Source organism: Macaca mulatta, chromosome 13 (assembly GCF_049350105.2).
Source record: "Macaca mulatta isolate MMU2019108-1 chromosome 13, T2T-MMU8v2.0, whole genome shotgun sequence".
NCBI classification, from domain to species: Eukaryota; Metazoa; Chordata; class Mammalia; order Primates; family Cercopithecidae; genus Macaca; species Macaca mulatta.
Window position 1 is genome coordinate 7,240,040 of NC_133418.1, and position 21,092 is coordinate 7,261,131.

The window sequence follows — 21,092 nt, forward strand, 5'->3', positions numbered from 1 at the left end:
TGACAGTGAACATACCCAGTCTTATAAGATAGGAACCCATAGTCATGTATTTAGCATATGACTACACTGTATGCTCCTACAAGACAGTGACTAAGTTTTTATGCAAAGCAGTAAAGTTCTTTGCTAATAGCATATTTGCTTAATGTATTTTGCAATTCATCAACCTTTCCCTCATTATTCTAAAGTGCATCCTGATCTTGCCTACTACATTTTAAATTTGAATTCTCTGGAATTACCGTACTTCATTTGTTCTTTAGACCAACGTTTTCTTCTACGATTTTTCTGGCAGTCATATTTTAAGTTTATGAAATATTAAGGGGTGCTATTATTTGGAACATTTTTCTCACAAGTAAAATACTTAGAAATAGAACATAATTACATACAGTTTGGATAACCTTATGTATAGTCTTGAATAGACAATTTTCAATGTTTTAGTGTCTACTATTAAGTAGACACTAAAATGATACAGGTCTACTTTGAATGTGTTCAGATTTCCACATTAAGTATAAAAATTCACTCTGCAAGAGTATCTAGTATGACACATTCTCATAAAAAATAAATTTATACGCAGATATCCTACAAATAAACATAACCAATAATACATAAGTTGAAGATTATGTCTAGGTATAACAAGGTATGATTATGGTAGATGTTATTTTCTTCATTTACTTTTCTATATGGACTAAAATTTTGTATAATAAACATGCATTAATTTTACAATGATTAAAAAAAATGTTGATTCCACTCTGACAAACAAAATAACTGGCCCAAATGAAAAACTGCTAACCCAATGTTTTTACTTACTTAACAGTTAATGAATGCTTACTACATGCCTGCCATTGTGTTATGTGCTGGGTAAAGTAATGAATAAAAAAGGCAAAAATCTCTGCCCTCATAGAGCATACATTCTAGCCAAAAAAAGAAAAACAAAAGATAATAGTCAAAATATATGTTAGTGATTGAATCTCTCAAAAAATAATACAAGGAACACTCACGTTCTAGGCACTTGAGTTAAGTAAACAAGACAGATAAAAATTTCTGCCTTTGTGGATCCTAAATTCCAGCTAGAATAGACAATAATAAACCTAAAAAATAAATTATATAATATACTAGAAAAAGAAGAGCAGAGTTAAGGATACTGGGAACATTTATGGAGGAACAGGTTGGAATTTTAAATAGGGTGGTCAGGAAGTCCTCATTGAAAGGTGACCTTTCACCGAAAACTTCAGAGGAAAGGAAGTCAAACATGTGAAAATCTGGGCAAAAAACATTGCAGGCAAAAGTTACAGCTCTAACAAAGATCCTAAGGCAAAAGAACGTCTGGTTGGTTCTAAGTGTGGAGACCAGCATGGCTGGAGCCTAGTGAGGGAAGGGGAAAGGAACAGCCAAGTGCTACAGGGAAAAATAAAGCGAGGGAGAAAGACAGGGAGTGTGTGCAGGGAATTGGGGGGTGGGTATTTCAGAGCTTGCTGTGTGGAAGACATTGTGTAAAGTCTTTGTTTGTCCCCCAGAAACAAAGGGTGGGGCGGGGTATAAACAAAGACTTTACACAATGTCTTCCACACAGCAGGATCTGAAATACTTTTTAGTGAATCACATACAGAAGTAACAATGATAAGGACTATCAGAGATCCAGTCCAATAATATAGCCCCTATGTCAATTAAAAATATAAATTGTAGGAAGAAATAATGGTAAAATTGTAATTCTGCTTCACATTTCAAAGTATCATGTTCAATTATCTGGTAAACACCGTGTTAACACATGAATGATAAACAACTCAAGATGAGAGAATAAACAAAGGCATATAGTTGAGGTGGTTTTAATGTATGTCCACAAATTCTAATACTCCTTCCCTCAATAGCTGGAGCTGAATTTCCCTCCCCTAGAGTGTAGGTTATACTTAGTGACTCCCTTTTAAAGATGAGAATATGGAGGAAGTGATGACATATAACTTTTGAGACTGGGTCATACTAAGCCCTACAAATCTCTTATTATCTCTTGGATTGTTGGCTAAGGGAAAAGGGAAGGTGGAGAGAGAACAAGCTTCCACAAAGAATACATGAAGCAACCCTAGAGAGAGGTGCACCTGGCAAGGAACAGGCCTCCTGCCAATAGCCAAAAGCCATCTGAGTGAGCCATCTTAGAAGTAAATCCTCCAGTAGCAGTCAAGCCATGACTGTGGCAGTCATCTTTTTTTTTGTTGTTTTCTGAGATCGAGTCTTGCTTTGTCATCCAGGCTGGAGCGCAGTGGTGTGATTTCGGCTTATTGCAACCTCTGCCTCCCGGGATAAAGCAATTCTCTGGCCTCAGCCTCCTGGGTAGCTGGGATTACAGGCGCCCACCACCATGCCCGGCTAGTTTTCTGTATTTTTAGTAGAGATGGGGTTTCATCATATTGGCCAGGCTGGTCTTGAACTCGACCTGAAGTGATCTGCCTGTCTTGGCCTCCCAAAGTGCTGGAATTACAGGTGTAAACCACCAGCCCTGGCCATCATCTTGATTACAATTTCCTGAGAAACAGTGAACCAGAACAACCCAGCTAAGCCACTCTTGAACTCCCAACCCAAGAACCTGTGAGGTATCAATATTTGTTGTTTGAAGGCATTAAGGTTTCAAAGTAATTTATTACATAGCAATAGCCAATAGTTAATATGAAAATATTTTAATGAAGTAAATCATGGAAGAAGTTACTGTTGACCTTTAAAAATAAGACTAAAAGTAAATAGTTCCTAGTGAATACATTTAATATTATCTCAATTCCAGACAAACTAAAAGTAGCTTTAGCCTCAGACTCTACCTCCACATACCCACATATAATCTCAAACACTAGGAACCCAAACATTCTTTCTCAGCAATCAAATTAGAAATCTCGTTTCAAGTGCTACCCCACAAATTAGGCAAGGAATCTCTCCCCCATAAATATAACCTAAAATGCACATCTAATATCTTAGAATGATGACAACACACACTGGAGTTCATATCCCCAGTGTTGGTTTTGCATCTTTCTAATCCCCATTCTATTTGGGGACATTCACTTACTGAGGTTGGTGATTTCCCCATTTCAGGGCATTCTATCAACCCAAAGGCCTATTTCCATTTTGTTCTCTCTTTATTAAGTTCCTGATGTTTTCCCTATGTCAGCAACGGTATCTCTACTCTAAGACTGCTGCTTACCTCTTTTTCACCCAATAGCTTTCCAATCCTCAAATACACCCAACATTCCACATTATTTAGGGATATCTATTTCCTAGAAATACTGTTTGCCAAGCCAGGCAAAATTTCACCTGTAAAGCTAATACTTACAGTTTTAGGTAAATCTTAGCTCTTATATTTTACATGTTTTCCATTCCAAAAATTCTTCCTTTTGATAGCAGAGAATTCACCCTGACGTAGTACTTACTCTCTCTAGAACATAAACCCTAACAACCCTTTAAAAATGATGACTTCTAAACAGGGCATTCTCATTGTTGGAATTCAGTCAATTTGGTTTCCCGCAGTCTGGGAAGGAGTACAGTTAATTTTCAATTTGAAGACAAAAACAAGGAAGACATAATTACACTCTTCACTTTTGACAATTTTTTTTTTTTTTTTTTTTTTTTTTTTGAGACAGAGTCTCACTCTTTTGCCCAGGCTGGAGTATGATGCGATCTTGGCTCACTGCAACCTCTGCCTCTCAGGCTCAAGCTATTCTTGTGCCTCAGCCTCCCAAGTAGCTGGGATTACAGGCGTATGACACCATGCCCGGCTATATTTTTGCATTTTAGTAGAGATGGGGTTTCATCATGTCCACCAGGTTGGTCTCAAACTCCTGGCCTCAAGGGATCCACCTGCCTCGGCCTCCCAAAGTGCTGGGATTATAGGCATAAGCCACCATGCCTGGCCCAATTTTGATAATTTTTATAATTAAGACAGATGGAAATCAATTTACCATTAAACTGTGAATGTTACTTTAAAAAAAGTAACAATACATTCCACCTGAAGTGGTATTAAAAAAATAAGTTAAAAAAATTTTTAAAGTAACAATACAAACAAAAGTGTATTGAAAAATGTTTAGGCCGGGCACGGTGGCTCAAGCCTGTAATTCCAGCACTTTGGGAGGCCAAGACGGGTGGATCACGAGGTTAGGAGATCCAGACCATTCTGGCTAACACGGTGAAACTAAAAAATACAAAAAAACTAGCCGGGCAAGGTGGCGGGTGCCTGTAGTCCCAGCTACTTGGGAGGCTGCGGCAGGAGAATGGCGTAAACCCGGGAGGCGGAGCTTGCAGTGAGCCGAGACCCGGCCACTGCACTCCAGCCTGGGCAACAGAGCGAGACTCCGTCTCAAAAAAAAAAAAAAAAATGTTCAAAATATTCAAGCTACTTTTACATATACTTCAACAAATACTTTAACAGCATCCATTTGAAGATAAATAATTCAAAAGTTAAAAACAAATCATTCCTATCTAGTATTTCAAGTAGTTCTAAGGACCTGTTCCAGACAACATGGTTTGAGAAGACTGTATCCTTAAAGTAATAAACTCATGTATTTAAACATTGCACTATTATGGCAAAGTGAGGTGGCTCATGCCTGTAATCCCAGCACTGTGGGAGGCCAAGGTGGGCAGATCACTTCAGGTCAGGAGTTCAAGACAGCCTGGCCAACAGGATGAAACCCTATCTCTACTAAAAATATGAAAATTAGATGGGCATGGTGGTAGGCACCTGTAATCACAGCTACTCGGGAGACTGAGGCAGAAGATCGCTTGAACCCAGGAGGTGGAGGTTGCAGTGAGCCGAGATCGTGCTACTGCACCCCAGCCTGGGTGACAAATGGAAACGCTGTCTCAGCAACAAAAAAGTTGCATTATTTGACTTTCCACTAATTTAAACTCCATTAAGCAGTCTCAATGAGGGGTTACTGCGTAAAAATACATACAATCCTAGAGTTCATCAATTGGACTCATATTTCAAATTACTGTAACAGTGACTTCAATAATGTTTCACCTGATAATTTATTTAATTGCTTTATGATTTGCTATAGGAGTCCTGTTACATTAAAAGAATGTTTAAGAAATAACACGTAATAACAATTAGCTTTGGGAAATTACTTTGTTTACAGACACAATTTACTAATTTGGTGATTAATAAAATCAAGACAAATAAGCATGTTTACACGCTATCACTTAAAAATTCAACAGGTTGTTTTTTGAACTTCATATATGCTCTATCTTGCTTATCAGCTATTAGGCAGCAATGGAGAAGTGAAACTGTCATTTTATAATTACGTTTAATCTCCAGTTTCTAAATTTCATGGCAGAGTACTCAATCAAGAAATAAAATGTCAATCAAAATATCATAAAGCTACAGTAACTAAAACAATGTGATGGTGGCACAGAAAAAGGCAAATGAATCAATGAAAACAAATAGTCCAGAAGCATAGTCACAGATGTGAGAATTTAGTATCTGTTAAAATGATATGTCAAATCAGTGGAGAAAGGACTAGGCAACCCTACTTCATATTAGAACAAGAAGAAACGAGCAGTATTAAAAGAAGGAAAACCACTAAGAAGTATTAAAAGAAAACTTTAGAAAGTATATCTCTAGTTCTTGAGGTGAAAAAAAAACCTGCCTGAACAAGAACCAAATGTCAGACATCAGTAAGAAAAAAAAAGATTGGCAAATTTTAAAATTTTAGTTAAAAAAAAGTTTTAAATTGACTTTTTATTGATACATAATAATGGTACATATTTATGGGGTACATGTGATATTTTAATACATGCATCAATGTGTAATGATCAAATCAGGGTAATGGGGATATCCATCACCTTAAAGATTATTTCTTTGTTGTGGAAATACTCCAAATCTTCTCTTTCAGCTATTTTAAAATATGCAATAAATTGTTAAAGATAGTCAGCCTACTGTGCCATCAAACACTAGAATTCATATCTTCTCTATAACTGTATTTTTGTACCAATTAACCAGCCTCTTTTCATCCTCTCCTCCCCACTATTCTTTTAGCCTCTGGTAACCATCAGTCTATGCTCTGTCTCCATAAGATTGATTTTTTCAGATTCCACATATGAGTGAGAACATGCAATATCTGTCTTTCAGTGCCTGGCTTATTTCCCTTTACATAATGTCCTCCAGGCTCATTAACGTTGCTGCAAATGACAGAGTTTTATTCTTCTTTATGGTTGAGTGACATTCTATTGTGTATATATACTGCATTTTCTTTATCCACTTATCCGTTAATGGACACCTAGATTGATTCCATATCTTGGCTATTGTGAATAGTGCTGCCATAAGCATGGAAGTGCAGATGCCTCTATGACATACTGATTTCCTTTCTTTTGGATGTATTCCCGGCTGCGGTGTTGCTGAATCACATGGCAGTTCTATTTTTAGTTTGGTAAAAATCTTTTTTAAAGTGTATTGAAATCAATTATATGTGTGAAAATAAAATGAAAATAAATGTATCTATTGGTTTGTAGATATCTTCATAGAGGAGAGAGGAATTGGGAAGTGGGAGCAACATTTGGTTCACAGAACATTCCTGTTGCTTTGAAATTTTTTACAATGACTACATACTACTTAGGAAATGTTTTGCGTAAAATCTGTTAAAAGAAATAAAATGTGAGCAATAATGTAATCCTTAGAACAGACATTTAAATATACTGTCAAATCTAAAAAGCTTCCAAATTATACAAATGAGAATGCTACTTTTTTCATTGCATTTAAAAATTACATGATGTTTAAAGTAGAATTAAAATCCTGATCAGTGGTAAATCTGGTACCTTGGCTTCTTCAAGTTCTTTGTTGGCGGAATCCACCACAAAATTTTTCTCTTTTTCTAGTTGCTCTGCTAGCTGGTCAATTTTAATCAATTCTTTACAAAGATGCTCATTGTGGCTGGTTAAATCGTCTACTTGACTGCTTACCACCTCCTTACTATCCAAGAGTTTCCTAACATATTCTTCCAAGCCATGATTTGTCTGTTTGAGATCTTCAATCTGTTATTATTAGAAAAAAAAAAAACACATTAAAATAATTCCTTAGCTTTTTTCTGGGGAGCAACTATGTGACTGGAATCAGGAAGGGAGATCTGCTTCCCTGGCAAAGAAACTTAACTGTATACCTTTTTGTGCCTTCTGAATTTTGTACCATGTGAATGCATTACCTATTTGAAAAAATATATTAAACAAAAATTTTAAATTTTACAGCAATATCTTTCAAGACAATTTATAGTTTATTTTAAAAAGAACTTAATTACTATTTTTAGCCAATCTATTAGAAAAATGGCCAAATACTTATATCTGCAATAAAGAAAATACAATAGTTTTGAAATTAATTTTAATACCTTTAAGAGTTCTTTATAATTAAATTCCTAATTATTGTTATTAAAATATATTAACTCTTTTAGGCCAGGCATGGTGACTCACACCTGTAATCCCAGCCCTTTGGGAGGCTGAGGTGGGCAGATCACCTGAGGTCAGAAATTTGAGACCAGCCTCGTCAACATGTTGAAATCCCATCTCTACTAAAAATAAAAAAAATCAGCCAGGCATGGTGGCAAGTACCTGTAGTCCCAGCTACTTGGGAGGCTGAGGTACAAGAATTGCTTGAACCTGGGAGGCAAAGATTGCAGTGAGCCCAGATCCCACCACTGCACTCCAGCCTGGGTGACAGAGCAAGACTATCTTAAACAACAACAACAAAGTAATAATAATAATATACATATATATGTATATTATTAACTTTTTTAAAAAGTCCTTTTAAAAGTACCAGTAACTTACTTGACTAAGCTAAATATCAAATCAATCAAGTATTTGCTGCCTAATGTGGAGGAACACAGCTTTCCTTCCCAGCCCACTATCAAACCATCAATGGATGAAGAAAAGGGCCTTTTCTATCACGAAGGTATCCAAATGCCTTTAAAGGAAAAAAAAAAATTAGACCCATTGAACAATGATTATGTCAGGAACTATATTAAATTCCAAAGATACAAAGATAGGTTAAGTACCTGCCCTCAGGGAATTTCTTGTTTACTTGAGGAAATACAAATACAATATGTTACATGCAATAACAAAAATAACTATGGGCCAAAGTCATGGTACAAATTGTTTTCCATAGTACTTGTCTCTCATTGTGTATTTAACAAATATTTATTGAGCACCTATTGTGTCTAAGATACTGTTAGTACCCTGTAAAAGATGCATTAAAAACAAACAAAAAAAAAACCACTCGCACACAGAAGTTTCAGTCCGTAAGGAGCATCTGAAATTGCTAAATCCCTGACCTCTTATGCCCCAAGGTTGCCCTTTTCAAACAGCTATAGAGGTATCGTCTCCCAAACCATTAAAATCAACAACGTTGTCTTCAAAAAAACCTTATAAGTTGTCGCTACATAAAAAATCCTAAAAGTCATGAATTAATTTTAACTAAATATGCTACAATGCCATTTATTGTACCCAGTAAACAGCACACCAAGAGGCATAATTAAAGTCATTAGTTTAATCTAGTATCTCCTACTCTCTTCTTCTCTTTTGGCCTTCTCCGCATCTACTCTCAAAAATTCTTTGAAAATGCAAATTTGAGGTCATTCCTAAACCTTATGTTGCCTTATGACATTGAGAATAAAATTTTAAAATGCCATTTATGGTCCAACTCGACTTACCTGTCCAACCTAACTTCCTACCACCAGACACACCATAAAAAACAATCTCATTAAATTCATTTAAAAATTCATTTTAGAAGAGTTATTGAAATGTACACACTTGAAATTGAAGTGTTGTCACAGAACCCTCTTTATAAGAATCCTCAAGGAAAACCCTGCTTAGTCTTCCATTTCAGGAAAACACGTGCCTTTTTTGGATACCTGGTTTGTTCTTACCCTAACAATCATTAATTATTTAACTAATATTTCTATTTGCCTTTGTCTCTAGAAATTTTAAAGCCAAATCTAAAGCCCACCTCTGGCAACATGCACAGAAACTATGTACAATTATTTGCTACTGTCACCCCAGGCTTTCATTGTTTCCTTATTTTACCCTACCCTTATTATTTCAGCTACTTTCTTTTAAAACAAACAAGCTATAGGATGTGAAACAAACAGATAAACTTCAAGTTATGTTTTCAATCTTTGTTCGTGGCTTTTCCTACGCCATATTTCTCAGCAACAAGAGCACACTAAAAATGTCTGTTAACTTCCCATTGCACCAGGAGCTGTTAAATGCTTCTCCTTTCCAGTATGTGCGCCCATAAAGCCTCTTATATGTTTATCTCAATATTTTTTAAGATGCATTAAAATCATTTATTTCCCTGTCCCTTCTACTAAATTCTGAACAACTTAAAAGCCTGAATGTCTCATTTCTATATCAACATATCACTTGTTTCTGCATCATGTATTACATATCTCACATATAATCCTCAAATTATTAAGCAAATAAATTATTAGTAATATAAATGAACACTCCCCTCACTTCTCTCATGAAACTCTACTTTCACTCAATTCCAAGACAAAAGTACTTTAGAAGAGGCAGTCTAGAGTAATACAAAGGATATGGTCTTTGGACTTTGGCAGAGATAGGTTTAAATCTTGTTGTTAGTTCTTTACCAGTTATGTAATTGGGGTGTTTACCATATTTTCTTGACCCTAGAAGATGCATCTGACTTCAGAAAAAAAATTAATGACAGTCTCTTGAGTCCCTTCTGCTAAATGGACAGAAAGCCTACAATTTGTAGAATTGTCATTAGACATTATATAAGAGCTCAAGTAAAATTTCCAGTATTACAGGTACTCAAGTAGTTTTGTTAAAAATTTTTATTTTTAAATAAGATTTACAGGAAGCAAATGTAGCACAGAGAAGTCTCATATGCCCTTTACTCAGTTTCCACTAATAGTTGTGTCATAAACAACACAGTACAGTATCATACCCAGATACACCATGTGCATGGTGTTCTATATCATTTTTTTCACATGTGCAGATCTCTGTAACTACCACCTGAAGATACAGAACTGTTCCATTACCATAAGACTGTTCTGCTGCTGCCCCTTTATATTCTCCTTCCCTGCCCTCAATTCTTCCCAACCAATAGTGTGTACAATTTTGTCATTTTGAGGATGTTTTATAAGTAAAATCACACAGCATGTGATATTTTGAGATTGCTTTTTTTCACTCAGCACAGCATCCTTTAGATCCATCCAAGTTGTTATTTGAATCAAATAGGTTCATTCCTATTTATTGCTGAATAATATTCCATGGTATGGAATACCACAGTTTAACCATTCACCAATTAAGGAAAACTGGTTGTTTCCAGTTTGGGAATATAACAAAGCTGCTATGAACAACTGTGTAGGATATAGGTTTGGAGTAGATATAAGTTTTCATTTCTCTGGAATAAATGCCCAGGAGTACAACTGCTGGGCTGTATGGTAAATGTATGTTTACTCTAACCAAAAACTGCCAAATTATTTTCCAGAATGGCTGTACCATTTCAGATTCTTACCAGGATGGATGAGTGATCCAGTTTCTCCTCATCCTTGGCAGCATTTGGTATTGTCACTATTTTTTATTTTAGTTGTTCTTAGAACTGAATTGTTATTTCATCACGGCCTTAATTTGCATTCCCCTGATGTTTACAGAGATTGAGTATCTTTTTCTAGTATACCAAACATCCTTCTGTGAAGTATCTCTTCATGTCTTTTGCTCATTTTCTAACTGAATTGTTTGCTTCTCACTATTAAATTTTAAGAGTTCTGCATTTGATACAATAGATATGAGTCCTTTAGCAAATATGTGGTTTGTAGCTAGTCTTTTCATCATCTTAGCAGGGTCTTCTGCAAAGTAAAAACTCATATATACATATATATATATATTTGAGACAGAATCTCACTTTCACTCAGGCTGGAGTGTACTGGTACAATCTCAGCTCACTGCAACCTGCTTCCTGGGTTCAAGTGATCCTCCCACCTCAGCCTCTCGAGTAGCTGAGGACTACAGGCATGTACCACCATGCCTAGCTAATTTTTGTAATTTTTAGTAGAGATGGGGTTTTGCCATGTTGGCCAGGCTGGTCTTGAACTCCTGGCCTCAAGTGATCCATCCACCTGCCAAAGTGCAGGGATTACCGCCATGAGCCACCACACCCAGCTAAAAACTTCAATTTTGATTAAGTCCATATTACCAATTTTACCTTTTATGAATCATGCTTTTGGTATCATATCTAAGAACTTTCCACCCAAGCCTAACTTCCCGCAAATTTTCTCCTGTTACCTCCTAAAAGTCTCATAGTTTTATGTTTTACATTTACATCTATGGTCCATTTAGTTAATTTTTTATAAAGTGTGAGACTTAAGTGTAGGGTAACTGTTTTCTCTATATCTAAATGCTCTGACACCACTTGTTGAAAAGACTATCTTCCACAGAACTGCATCTGCATCTCTGTCAAAAAATCATACGGCTGTACTTGTATAGGATTAACTCTAGATTCTCTGTTCTGTACCATTCATGTATGTATCTATCCCTTGCCAATATCACAGTCTTGATTATTGTAGTTGTAAGTGTTGAAATAATGAGGAGTTTTGTTTTTGCTGCCTTCCTGTGGATTACCTCAACATTTTTTAGAATTCTACACTGATTTATTTATAGTGTTTCTGAGTGTAACTCTTGTTTGATCTTTTTCTACTGGTTGTTCTAGGCATTACATTATATATACAGAACTTATCATAGCCTACATTTTAACAGTTCAAGTGAAAGTACAGAAACCTTACCTCCTGTTAGGTCCCTTTACCTTCCCCTATTAATAAAATAATTGTCTTAAATATTTCCTCTACATGCATTAAGAACCACATTCGACAGTTAAATATAATTTTGTAAACTTAAAAAAAATTGGCTCAGAGTAGTGGCTCACATCTGTAATCCCAGGACTTTGGGAGACTGAGGCAGGTGCATCACTTGAGAATGGGAGTTCGAGACCAGCCCTGGCAACATGGCAAAACCCCATCTCTACCAAAAAAAAAAAAAAAAAATATATATATATATATATATATATACACACACACACACACACACACACACACACACATATATATATACACACATATATATATATATATATACACAAAAATCAGCCAGGCACGGTGGTGCACGCCTACAGTCCCAGCTACTTGAAAGGCTGAGGTGGGGGGACTGCTTGAGCCCAGGAGGCCAAGGCTGCAGTAAGCAGAGATCATGCCACTGCATTACAGCCTGGATGACGGAGCAAGACCCTGTCTCAAAAAAAAAAAAGAGAAAGAAAAGAAAAAGAAAAAAAAAAAAGAAAGAAATTCTATTTCATTCACTTGTATTTTTTGCTCTATATATTGTTCTTCCTACTGCTCCAAGATTACTTTTTATCACTTCCTTTCTGGTTAGAGAAATTCTTTTAGCTATTCTTTTAGTGTAGCTCTGCTGGCAACAAATTATCTTAATTTTCCTTTAACCAAGAATGTCTTTATTTTCCCTCAACCTTCAAAGATACTTTCTCTGGATATAAAATTCTGGGTTGACAGGTTTGCTTTTTTCTAGTACTTGAAATATGTTGCACCACTTCCTTCTTACCTCCAATCTTTCAGATGAAAAATATCTGCTTGTGGCCGGGCGCGGTGGCTCAAGCCTGTAATCCCAGCACTTTGGGAGGCCGAGACGGGCGGATCACGAGGTCAGGAGATCAAGACCATCCTGGCTAACACGGTGAAACCCCGTCTCTACTAAAAATACAAAAAACTAGCCGGGCGAGGTGGCGGGCGCCTGTAGTCCCAGCTACTCAGGAGGCTGAGGCAGGAGAATGGCGTAAACCCAGGAGGCGGAGCTTGCAGTGAGCTGAGATCTGGCCACTGCACTCCAGCCTGGGCGACAGAGCAAGACTCCGCCTCAAAAAAAAAAAAAAAAAAAAAAAAAAGAAAAATATCTGCTTGTGACTTGAACTGGTGTTCTTCCATAGATAATGCATGATTTCTCTCTGGTTACTTTCAGGATTTTTTTTAGTGTCTTGGCACGGATTTCTTTGGGTGACTCCTGTTAGGTATTCAGTCACCTTCTTTCATCTGTTTTATGTCTTTGTGCCAAATTTGTGGGAAATTCAGCCATTATCTCTTCAAATTTTTTTTTAGCACCACCTTCTCTCACTTTTTTGTCGAGCATAGTTTTACCTGTCTCTGAGGCTCTATTCAAATTTCTGTCAATCTATTTTCTCTCTGATGTTTACATTAGGTAATTATTTTTCTAGTCTCATGTTCACTGATTCATTCCTTTCCTCCATTCTACTGAGAACATTGAGTTTTTATTTTCAGTTACTCTATTTTTCAAGCTTGTTTTATTGTCACAAAATATATATACATAATTTTCATTTTAACAATTTTTAAGTATATAATTCAGTGGCATTAGTATATTCACAACGTTGTGCAACCATTACCACTATTTCCAGAACTTTTTTATTCCCCTCCCCCAAAAAACTCTGTACCCATTAAACAACAATTCTATCTCCATAATTTGACTATTCTAGGTAGAGGTGGAATCAGGCATTATTTGTCTTCCTATGTCTGGCTTACTGTACTTAGTATAATGTTTTTGAGGTTCATTCATTTTGCAGCATGTATCAGAATGTCATTCCTTTTTGAAGCTGAGTAATATTCCATTGTAAGCACATACCATATTTTGTTTATCCATTCATTTGTTGACATTTGGGTTTTTTCTACCTCTTGGCTATCGTGAATAATGTTGCTATGAACATTTGTATGTAAGTATCTACTGGAGTCCATGTTTTCAACTCTTTAGGGTATATGCCTAGGAGTGGAATAGCTGGATCATATGGTTAGTCTGTCTTTAAAATCTTGAGAAACCATCAAATGATTTTTCACCATGGCGGCACCATTTTACATTCCCAACAGCAATGCAAGTGCTCCAATTTCTTCACATCCTCACCAACACTTGTTATTTTCCATTATAACAACCATCCTAATGGGTATGAAGTGGTATCTCATGGTTTTGATTTGCATTTCTTTAATGGCTGATGTTGATCATCTTTTTCATGTATTTATTGACATTTGTATATCTTCTTTGCAGAAATATCTGTTCAAGTCCTTTGCCCATTTTTGAATTAGATTTTTTGGGGGGAAAAGAGGTTAATTGTAGGAGTCCTTTGTTTGTATATTCTAGATACTAAGCCCTTTTCAGATATGTAACTTGGAAATATTTTCTCTCATGTAGTTAATAGACTAAGGTTTTGGAGTAGTTTTAGGTTTACAAAAAATTGATTAGGAAGTACAAAGAGTTCCTACATACTCCTCCCTCTCTCCCTCAACACATAGTCTCCTCTATTATTTACATTTTATATTAATGTGGTATATTTCTCACAATCGATGAAATAATACTGCTACATCATCATTAATATTATTATTATTATTACCATTTTGAGACAGAGTCTTGCTCTGTCACCCAGGCTGGAGTGCAGTGGCGTGATCTCAGCTCACTGCAAGCTCCGCCTCTAGGGTTCACGCCATTCTCCTGCCTCAGCCTCCCGAATAGCTGGGACTACAGGTGCCTGGCACCACGCCCGGCTAATTTTTTTCTATTTTTAGCAGAGACAGGGTTTCACCGTGTTAGCCAGGATGGTCTCGATCTCCTGACCTCATGATCCGTCTGCCTCAGCCTCCCAAAGTGCTGGGATTACAGGCGTTAGCCACCACACCCAGCCTACTGTTACATTATTAATAGCTAATGTCAATAGTTTACCTTAGGGTTCACTCTTGGTGTTATTCATTCTGTGAGTTTTGACACACATGGGATGACATGTATCCACTATTAATATATCATACAGAATAGTTTCACTGCCCTAAAAATCCTGTGCTCCACCTATTCATCCCCTCTCCCTCTAATTCCTGGTAACTACTGCTCTTTTTATGGTTTCTATAATTTTATCATCTCCATGTAGTTGGAATCATACATTTCGTAGCCTTTTCAGGTTTGCAACAGGCTTTCAAGGTTCGCTCCATGTCTTTTCATGGCTACACAGCTCATTTTTAAAATGCACTGAACACTATTCCATTGTATAGGCATACAACAGTTTGCTCATCCACTCACCTATTGAAAGACATCTTGGTTGCTTCCAAGTTTTTGGCAATTATCATAAAGCTGCTATAAACATTCATATGCTGACTTTTGTGTGGACTAGTTACTTTATTTTTTAGTTCCAAAATTTCCATTTGGTTCTTCTTCATATCTTTTTTTCCTGAGACAACTTTTCCTCATTCATTTCCAGCATGTTCATAATTGCTTGCTGAAGCATTTATATGACTGCTTTAAAGTCCTTGCCAGATAATTGTAACATCCGTTCTATTTCAGTGCTGACTTCTCCTGTCTTCTCTCAAACCTTCCTGATTCTTTGGATTATAATGTCTTTTTTTAAATTGAGACCTAGCATTATAAGACTCTGGATCTTATGTTTTAGTAGGCCTCCTGTGACACTGCTCCAACTAAAAAGGAGGGACATTGCCTTATTTATGCTAGGTCAAAGTAGAAGTCCAGTTCCTCTACCTGGCATATGTCGATATCTGGAAAGGTGGTGTTCGTAGATACTGCTAGGCAAGAATGGGAGTTCAGGCTCCCCACTAAGCCTCTGCCATTACACCAGCCTGGAAGGAATCCCAGAGGTGCCTCATTACTGTTCCCCACGTGTCCCCCACTGACACCAGGGGTGGATGGCCTTTACTGCTGATAGGTGGTGAAAGTTCAGGTCTCCTCTGATACCACGGCAAGAAAGAGTGCCTCTTACTATAAAGTGGGAGTAGATGCCTTGGCTCCTCACGTTGTCTCTGCTGACATCATGGGGTTCAGGGCCCCCTTATCCCCTGGTGAGGATGAAAGTCCTAGTTTCCCACTTAGCCTTCTCTGCTATCACCCTGGTGTGGGAGGAGTGGGGAGAGAAAGAGTGGGGTGAGGCACAAGCTGGGCTCCTTGTTACAGTCTGGCAAGCGTGGAAAGTGTAGGCTCTTTACTTGGCCTGAGCTGGCAGGAATGGGGCTGCAGTTTTTTCTGTGGTATTTGCTTGGAGTGGATAGTTAGTGTCTTAAAAGTTGTCTGCCTTGATAGACTGCTCCTTTCCTGGTCCTTTGCCTAGGAAGGAATGGCTTTTCTTGGGTCTTTCTTTTGTGCCCATTGTTATTTCCAGTTGCCAGTTTTTCTAGCAGCCTGTCTGGGACATATGGAGAAAAAGAAACCCAGGAACTAACACGTTGTTTTTTGTGCCTTGAGAGCCTTAGCCAATGTTCCTTCTTCTCTCCACCTGTCAAAGTCTTAAGTGTTTTATACATAGTGTTCAGAGTTTTTAGCTGTACTTAGCAGGAGGAATAAGAAAAATTAAGTCTACTCTATCTTCCTGGAAAAAGAAATCTCTTTTAATAGCCTTTATTAATAGCTATACTACATGTCAAGCATCAGGAGAACAGGAACAATACTGAACTTGGAGTTCAGAGAATTGAGTTCAAATCCCAGCTAACATAGGATTTTGGAGAAATCCTAGTTCTGTCACGTGTTACTCAAGTGCCATAATTATTCAACCTCTTAGAACTTCAGTTTCCACATCTGTAAATGGAATGGCATCACTTTTTCACAAGTTGGGGATGATTAAGTAAAAACTGTGTAACTGGCACAACACTTGACATGTAGTTTGCACTCATTGACTCTGACTTCAGGTTTATCAAAATGGTTAAGATAAAAATTGAATGATTTTAGACCCGTAACATTTAAATGAGCTCTGAATTGGTAGTTATTTATTATCTATCTTCTTGTTTCAAAATAGGCTCCCACCCCAAATTAACTTAGGAAAGTATGTTGTAACTAAACGCAACCTGTAATTTCAGTGTTGAGATGAATCTGTCTTGGTTTCTCACTTCTCGTTCTAGCTGGAGAGTATTCTGGTAGTTTTCAGCTTCAGAAACTGGAGCCCCTAGACCAAACTCATGTTCTTTGGTGGTAACCTAGTACAAAGAATGGGAAATAATACAGAGGCATTCAGTTTAAAACAGCTCTGTGATTTCTCACATCAATACATTTTGAAAACTGATAATATTCTGAGATTTTTTTCACCATTTCCCACCAGCTAAGAGGATTTCATCAAACTTTACCTTCTTAAAATTTATAAAACTTTTTCTGTGTGTTGTCCAAATGGTATGAACACGCTTTTCAAAGACATTCTACACTATCCTTTTGGCAATCATGGTTCTACAGAAATATGGGATCAGCAGCAAATTAAGTAGTCTACCTTCAGGCTTGTGTTGTCCAAAACAGCTGTTAGCTAGCTACATTTGCTGTTGCTACTCTATACAAGCAAAAAGATTCGCAATTCATATCACAAAGAGTGAATTTCCCTAATATATAAATAATTCCTAGAAATAAAAAAGATTTAAAAAATACCCTAATAGAAAAATTGGCAAAGAATGTCAACATTTACAGAAATGGCTCTTAAATGTATTTTATGATGTTCAATCTCAACCTTTAGTGACACAAATTAAAACAACACTGAGACCCTCTTTTAACTATCACATGGCAAAGATCAGTAAGATGGATACATAACATAGTATCCTTATATATCACCGGTGGGAGTGTAAATTGATACAATATTTATGGAGAACAATTGTATAAAATCTATAAACACGACAAATGCACATAGCTTCTGTTCAAATAATTTCATTTCTAAGAATTCATACTATAGCTATACATACACATATGCAAAATAACAAATGTTAGAGATTTTTCACTTTAGCATACTACACGTACTATTCTGCATCACACTGTTTTACTTGACAACATATCTTAGAGATTGTGTAACTTAGGAAAATAATTTTTTATTTCCTTGAATCAAGGCTACCATTGTGTTAAAAGAGAATTTGTTATGAGCATCTTAGATCTTTCCTCAAAACACAGCTGCTGTTCTCCAAAATCCTACCTAAGGAATTACAGAATCAGGATCTCCCCAGTCACTGACCTTATGATATACTCTGTGTAAACCAGCACTTAAACAGGCTGGCAGATTTATTTCCCTTTTTTCTTGGCTCTAAACAAGGCACAACTGTTCTTCATTGCAACAGTTACTGCCCCACCTGGAACCTCAGCATTAGATTTCACAGAATATTTCAAATTATGAAGCATTTAAACCCCTAGTGGCTGGACTGAACTCCTAACTACCATTTCTTACATAGTTTCTGTTGAAAAATGTATTCCTAGTGATAAAAATGATTTAGAATAACAGAATGAAACGACTCCTCACTGGAGCAGTACTGTTCAATTTTTATTGAAATGTAAGAATCATCTGGGACTGTTGTGTGAATGCAGATTCTTATTTACAGGCTGAGATTTGACATTTCTATAAAGCTGCTTGGAGATCCCTATTTGGTTGGTACAGAGACCACATGTTGAATCATGCTGTGCTGTAATTTCTGATTTATTTGAATAGCAAGGATCTCTTAAAGTCTAAACCCATTCAATATTCAGAGTACTTTTGTAATTTTGTCCCTTCCTACTTCTCCAAACTTATCTCCTACTTGATACCTCCAAGAAGCCCTCTATGAAAGACAAACTATGCAACAGAAAAGGGTCTCGCTCTGTCACCCAGGTTGGCATGATCACAGCTGCTCACTGCAGCCTCGACCCCCCAGGCCCAAGCAATCCTCCCACCCTAGCCTCCCAAATAGCTGGGGGGAACACAGGCATGTGCCATCACAATTGGCTAATTGTTTTCCATTTTGTAGAGACAGGGTCTCCCTATGTTGCTCTGGCTAGTCTTGAACTCCTGGGCTCACGAGATCCTCCCGCGTAAGTCTCCCTGGGATTACAGGCATGAGCCATCACACCCAGCCAACACATTCTTAATACATATATATTCAAAAGTATTTTATCATCTGTTCAAGAAGCCTTGCCCTCACTCTTTTCTCCATTTAACTTAAGACATTTCTAAGGCTCAGCTTGAATTCAATTTTCTCCAGGTTTTCTCTGTCTTCTCCACTGCATAATGATCATCTATTAATTGATATTTATATAGAGATTATAGAAGAATTTATGTTCTAAGTTTTACTGGATGTCTTCCTCCCACATTAGACTCTTAAGAACAAAAAATGTCCAAAAACTCTCTGTATCCAATGGGGAAAGAACATGCACAGAGTTCTTTATGTAATAAAAAATGTCAAAAAATTTCTTGAGGTTGATAATGAAGCAGTGTGATAAAGCAGACAAAATCAGACTTTCTTCCTCCTCTTTGGTAAACCGAATAAAGTGGGACTTTTGCAAAAGTACCTATCAGGCCTGCCTAGGAATTAAAAATAGCAAGAGACCACAGGTCCACCTGACAATCCTAATCAATCATGCTGGAGCTGCTAGCCTCCCTCCACCAGCTTTGGGGACAATATCTCTAGGGGAAAGAGACATCAGTATATCTGGAATTCCCATGCCTGCTCTGCCAGCTTCCCCACCTCGGGCCACATAAATATCCTCAACCTTGCTGCAATCTCATCAATTAGAATGGAACTTGTGTTGTTGTACAGTTCTCAGAAAAGGCAAGTGAGACAAGGTTCCTTTTTTAAAAAATTATTTTTTTCTTTTTATGCTATCCCTCCCCTAGGCCCCCACTCCCTGATAGGCCCTGGCATATGTGTTCTCAACTTCCACTTATGAGTGAGAACATGCAGTGTCTGGTTTTCTGTTCTTGTGTTAGTTTACTGAGAATGATGGTTTCCACCTTCATCCACATGCCTGCAAAGGACATGAACTCATCCTTTTTAATGGCTGCACTGTATCCATGGTGTGTATGTGCCACATTTTCTTTATCTAGTCTATCATTGGTGGGCATTTGGGTTGGTTCCAAGTCTTTTCTATCATGAACAGTGCTGCAATAAACATACATATGCATATGTCTTTAGAGTAGAGTGATTTATAATGCTTTGGGTATATACCCAGTAATGGGATTGCTTGGTCAAATGGTATTTCTGATTCTAGATCCTTCAAGAATCGCCACACTGTCTTCCACAATGGTTGAACTAATTTGCACTCCCACCAACAGGGTAAAAACGTTCCTATTTCTCCACAACTTCGCCAGTACCTGCTGTTCCCTGACTTTTTAATGATCGCCATTCAAACTGGCATGAGATGGTATCTCATTGTGGTTTTGATTTGCATTTCTCTAATGACCAGTGATGATGAGCTTTTTTTTCATGTTTGTTGGCTGCATAAATGTCTTCTTTTGAGAAGTGTCTGTTCATATCCTTTGCCCATTTTTTGATGGAGTTTTGTTTTTCTTGTAAATTTGCTTAAGTTCCTTGTAGATTCTGCATATTAGCCCTTCGTCAGATGGGTAGATTGCAAAAATTTTCTCCCATTCTGTAGGTTGCCTGTTCACTCTGATGACACTTTCTTTTGCTATACAGAAGCTCTTTAGTTTAATTAGATCCATTTGTCAATTTTGGCTTTTGTTGCCATTGCTTTTGGTGTTTTAATCATGAACTCTCTGCCTATGCCTATGTCCTAAATGGTATTGCCCAGGTTTTCTTCTAGGGTTGTTATGGTTTTACGTTTTATGTTTAAGCCTTTTTTTCTTTTTTTTTTTTTTTGTTGAGATGGAATCTCACTCTGTCACCCAGGCTGGAGTGCAGTGGCCGGATCTCAGCTCACTGCAAGCTCCGCCTCCCAGGTTTACGCCATTTTCCTGCCTCAGCCTCCCAAGTAGCTGGGACTACAGGCGCCCACCACCTCGCCCGGCTAGTTTTTTGTATTTTTTCAGTAGAGATGGGGTTTCACTGTGTTCGCCAGGATGGTCTCGATCTCCTGACCTCGTGATCCACCCATCTCGGCCTCCCAAAGTGCTGGGATTACAGGCTTGAGCCACCACGCCCGGCCTATGTTTAAGTCTTTAATACATCTTGAGTTAATTTTTGTATAAGGTGTAAGGAAAGGGTCTAGTTTTAGTTTTCTGCATATGGCTAGCCAGTTTTCCCAGCACCATTTATGAAATAGGGAATCCTTTCCCCATTGCTTGTTTTTGTCAGGTTTGTCAAAGATCAGATGGTTGTAGATATGTGGTGTTA

At 37.3% G+C, this 21,092-nt stretch overlaps 1 protein-coding gene across 19 annotated transcripts in view; it reads right to left on the reverse strand.

Moving 5' to 3' along the window:
* The window catches only part of TSGA10 (testis specific 10), a 149,999-nt gene that overhangs the window by 118,151 nt on the left and 10,756 nt on the right, over positions 1 to 21,092 (reverse strand). For 9 of the 19 annotated variants that reach the window (XM_028832222.2, XM_028832218.2, XM_028832220.2 and 6 more), the window contains exons 2-3: positions 16,869 to 16,997; positions 6,778 to 6,993 (exon numbers count right to left, since the gene is read on the reverse strand). Coding sequence is in view for 5 of the 19 variants with exons in the window: in XM_028832211.2 (XP_028688044.1) it covers positions 6,778 to 6,993; positions 16,869 to 16,997 (345 nt within the window). In the remaining 14 variants the exon portion in view is untranslated. Of the gene's footprint in view, positions 1 to 6,777; positions 6,994 to 7,776; positions 7,913 to 16,868; positions 16,998 to 21,092 lie in introns of all 19 variants that reach the window. The other 10 variants (XM_077958861.1, XM_077958862.1, XM_077958860.1 and 7 more) reach the window with 2 other exon arrangements.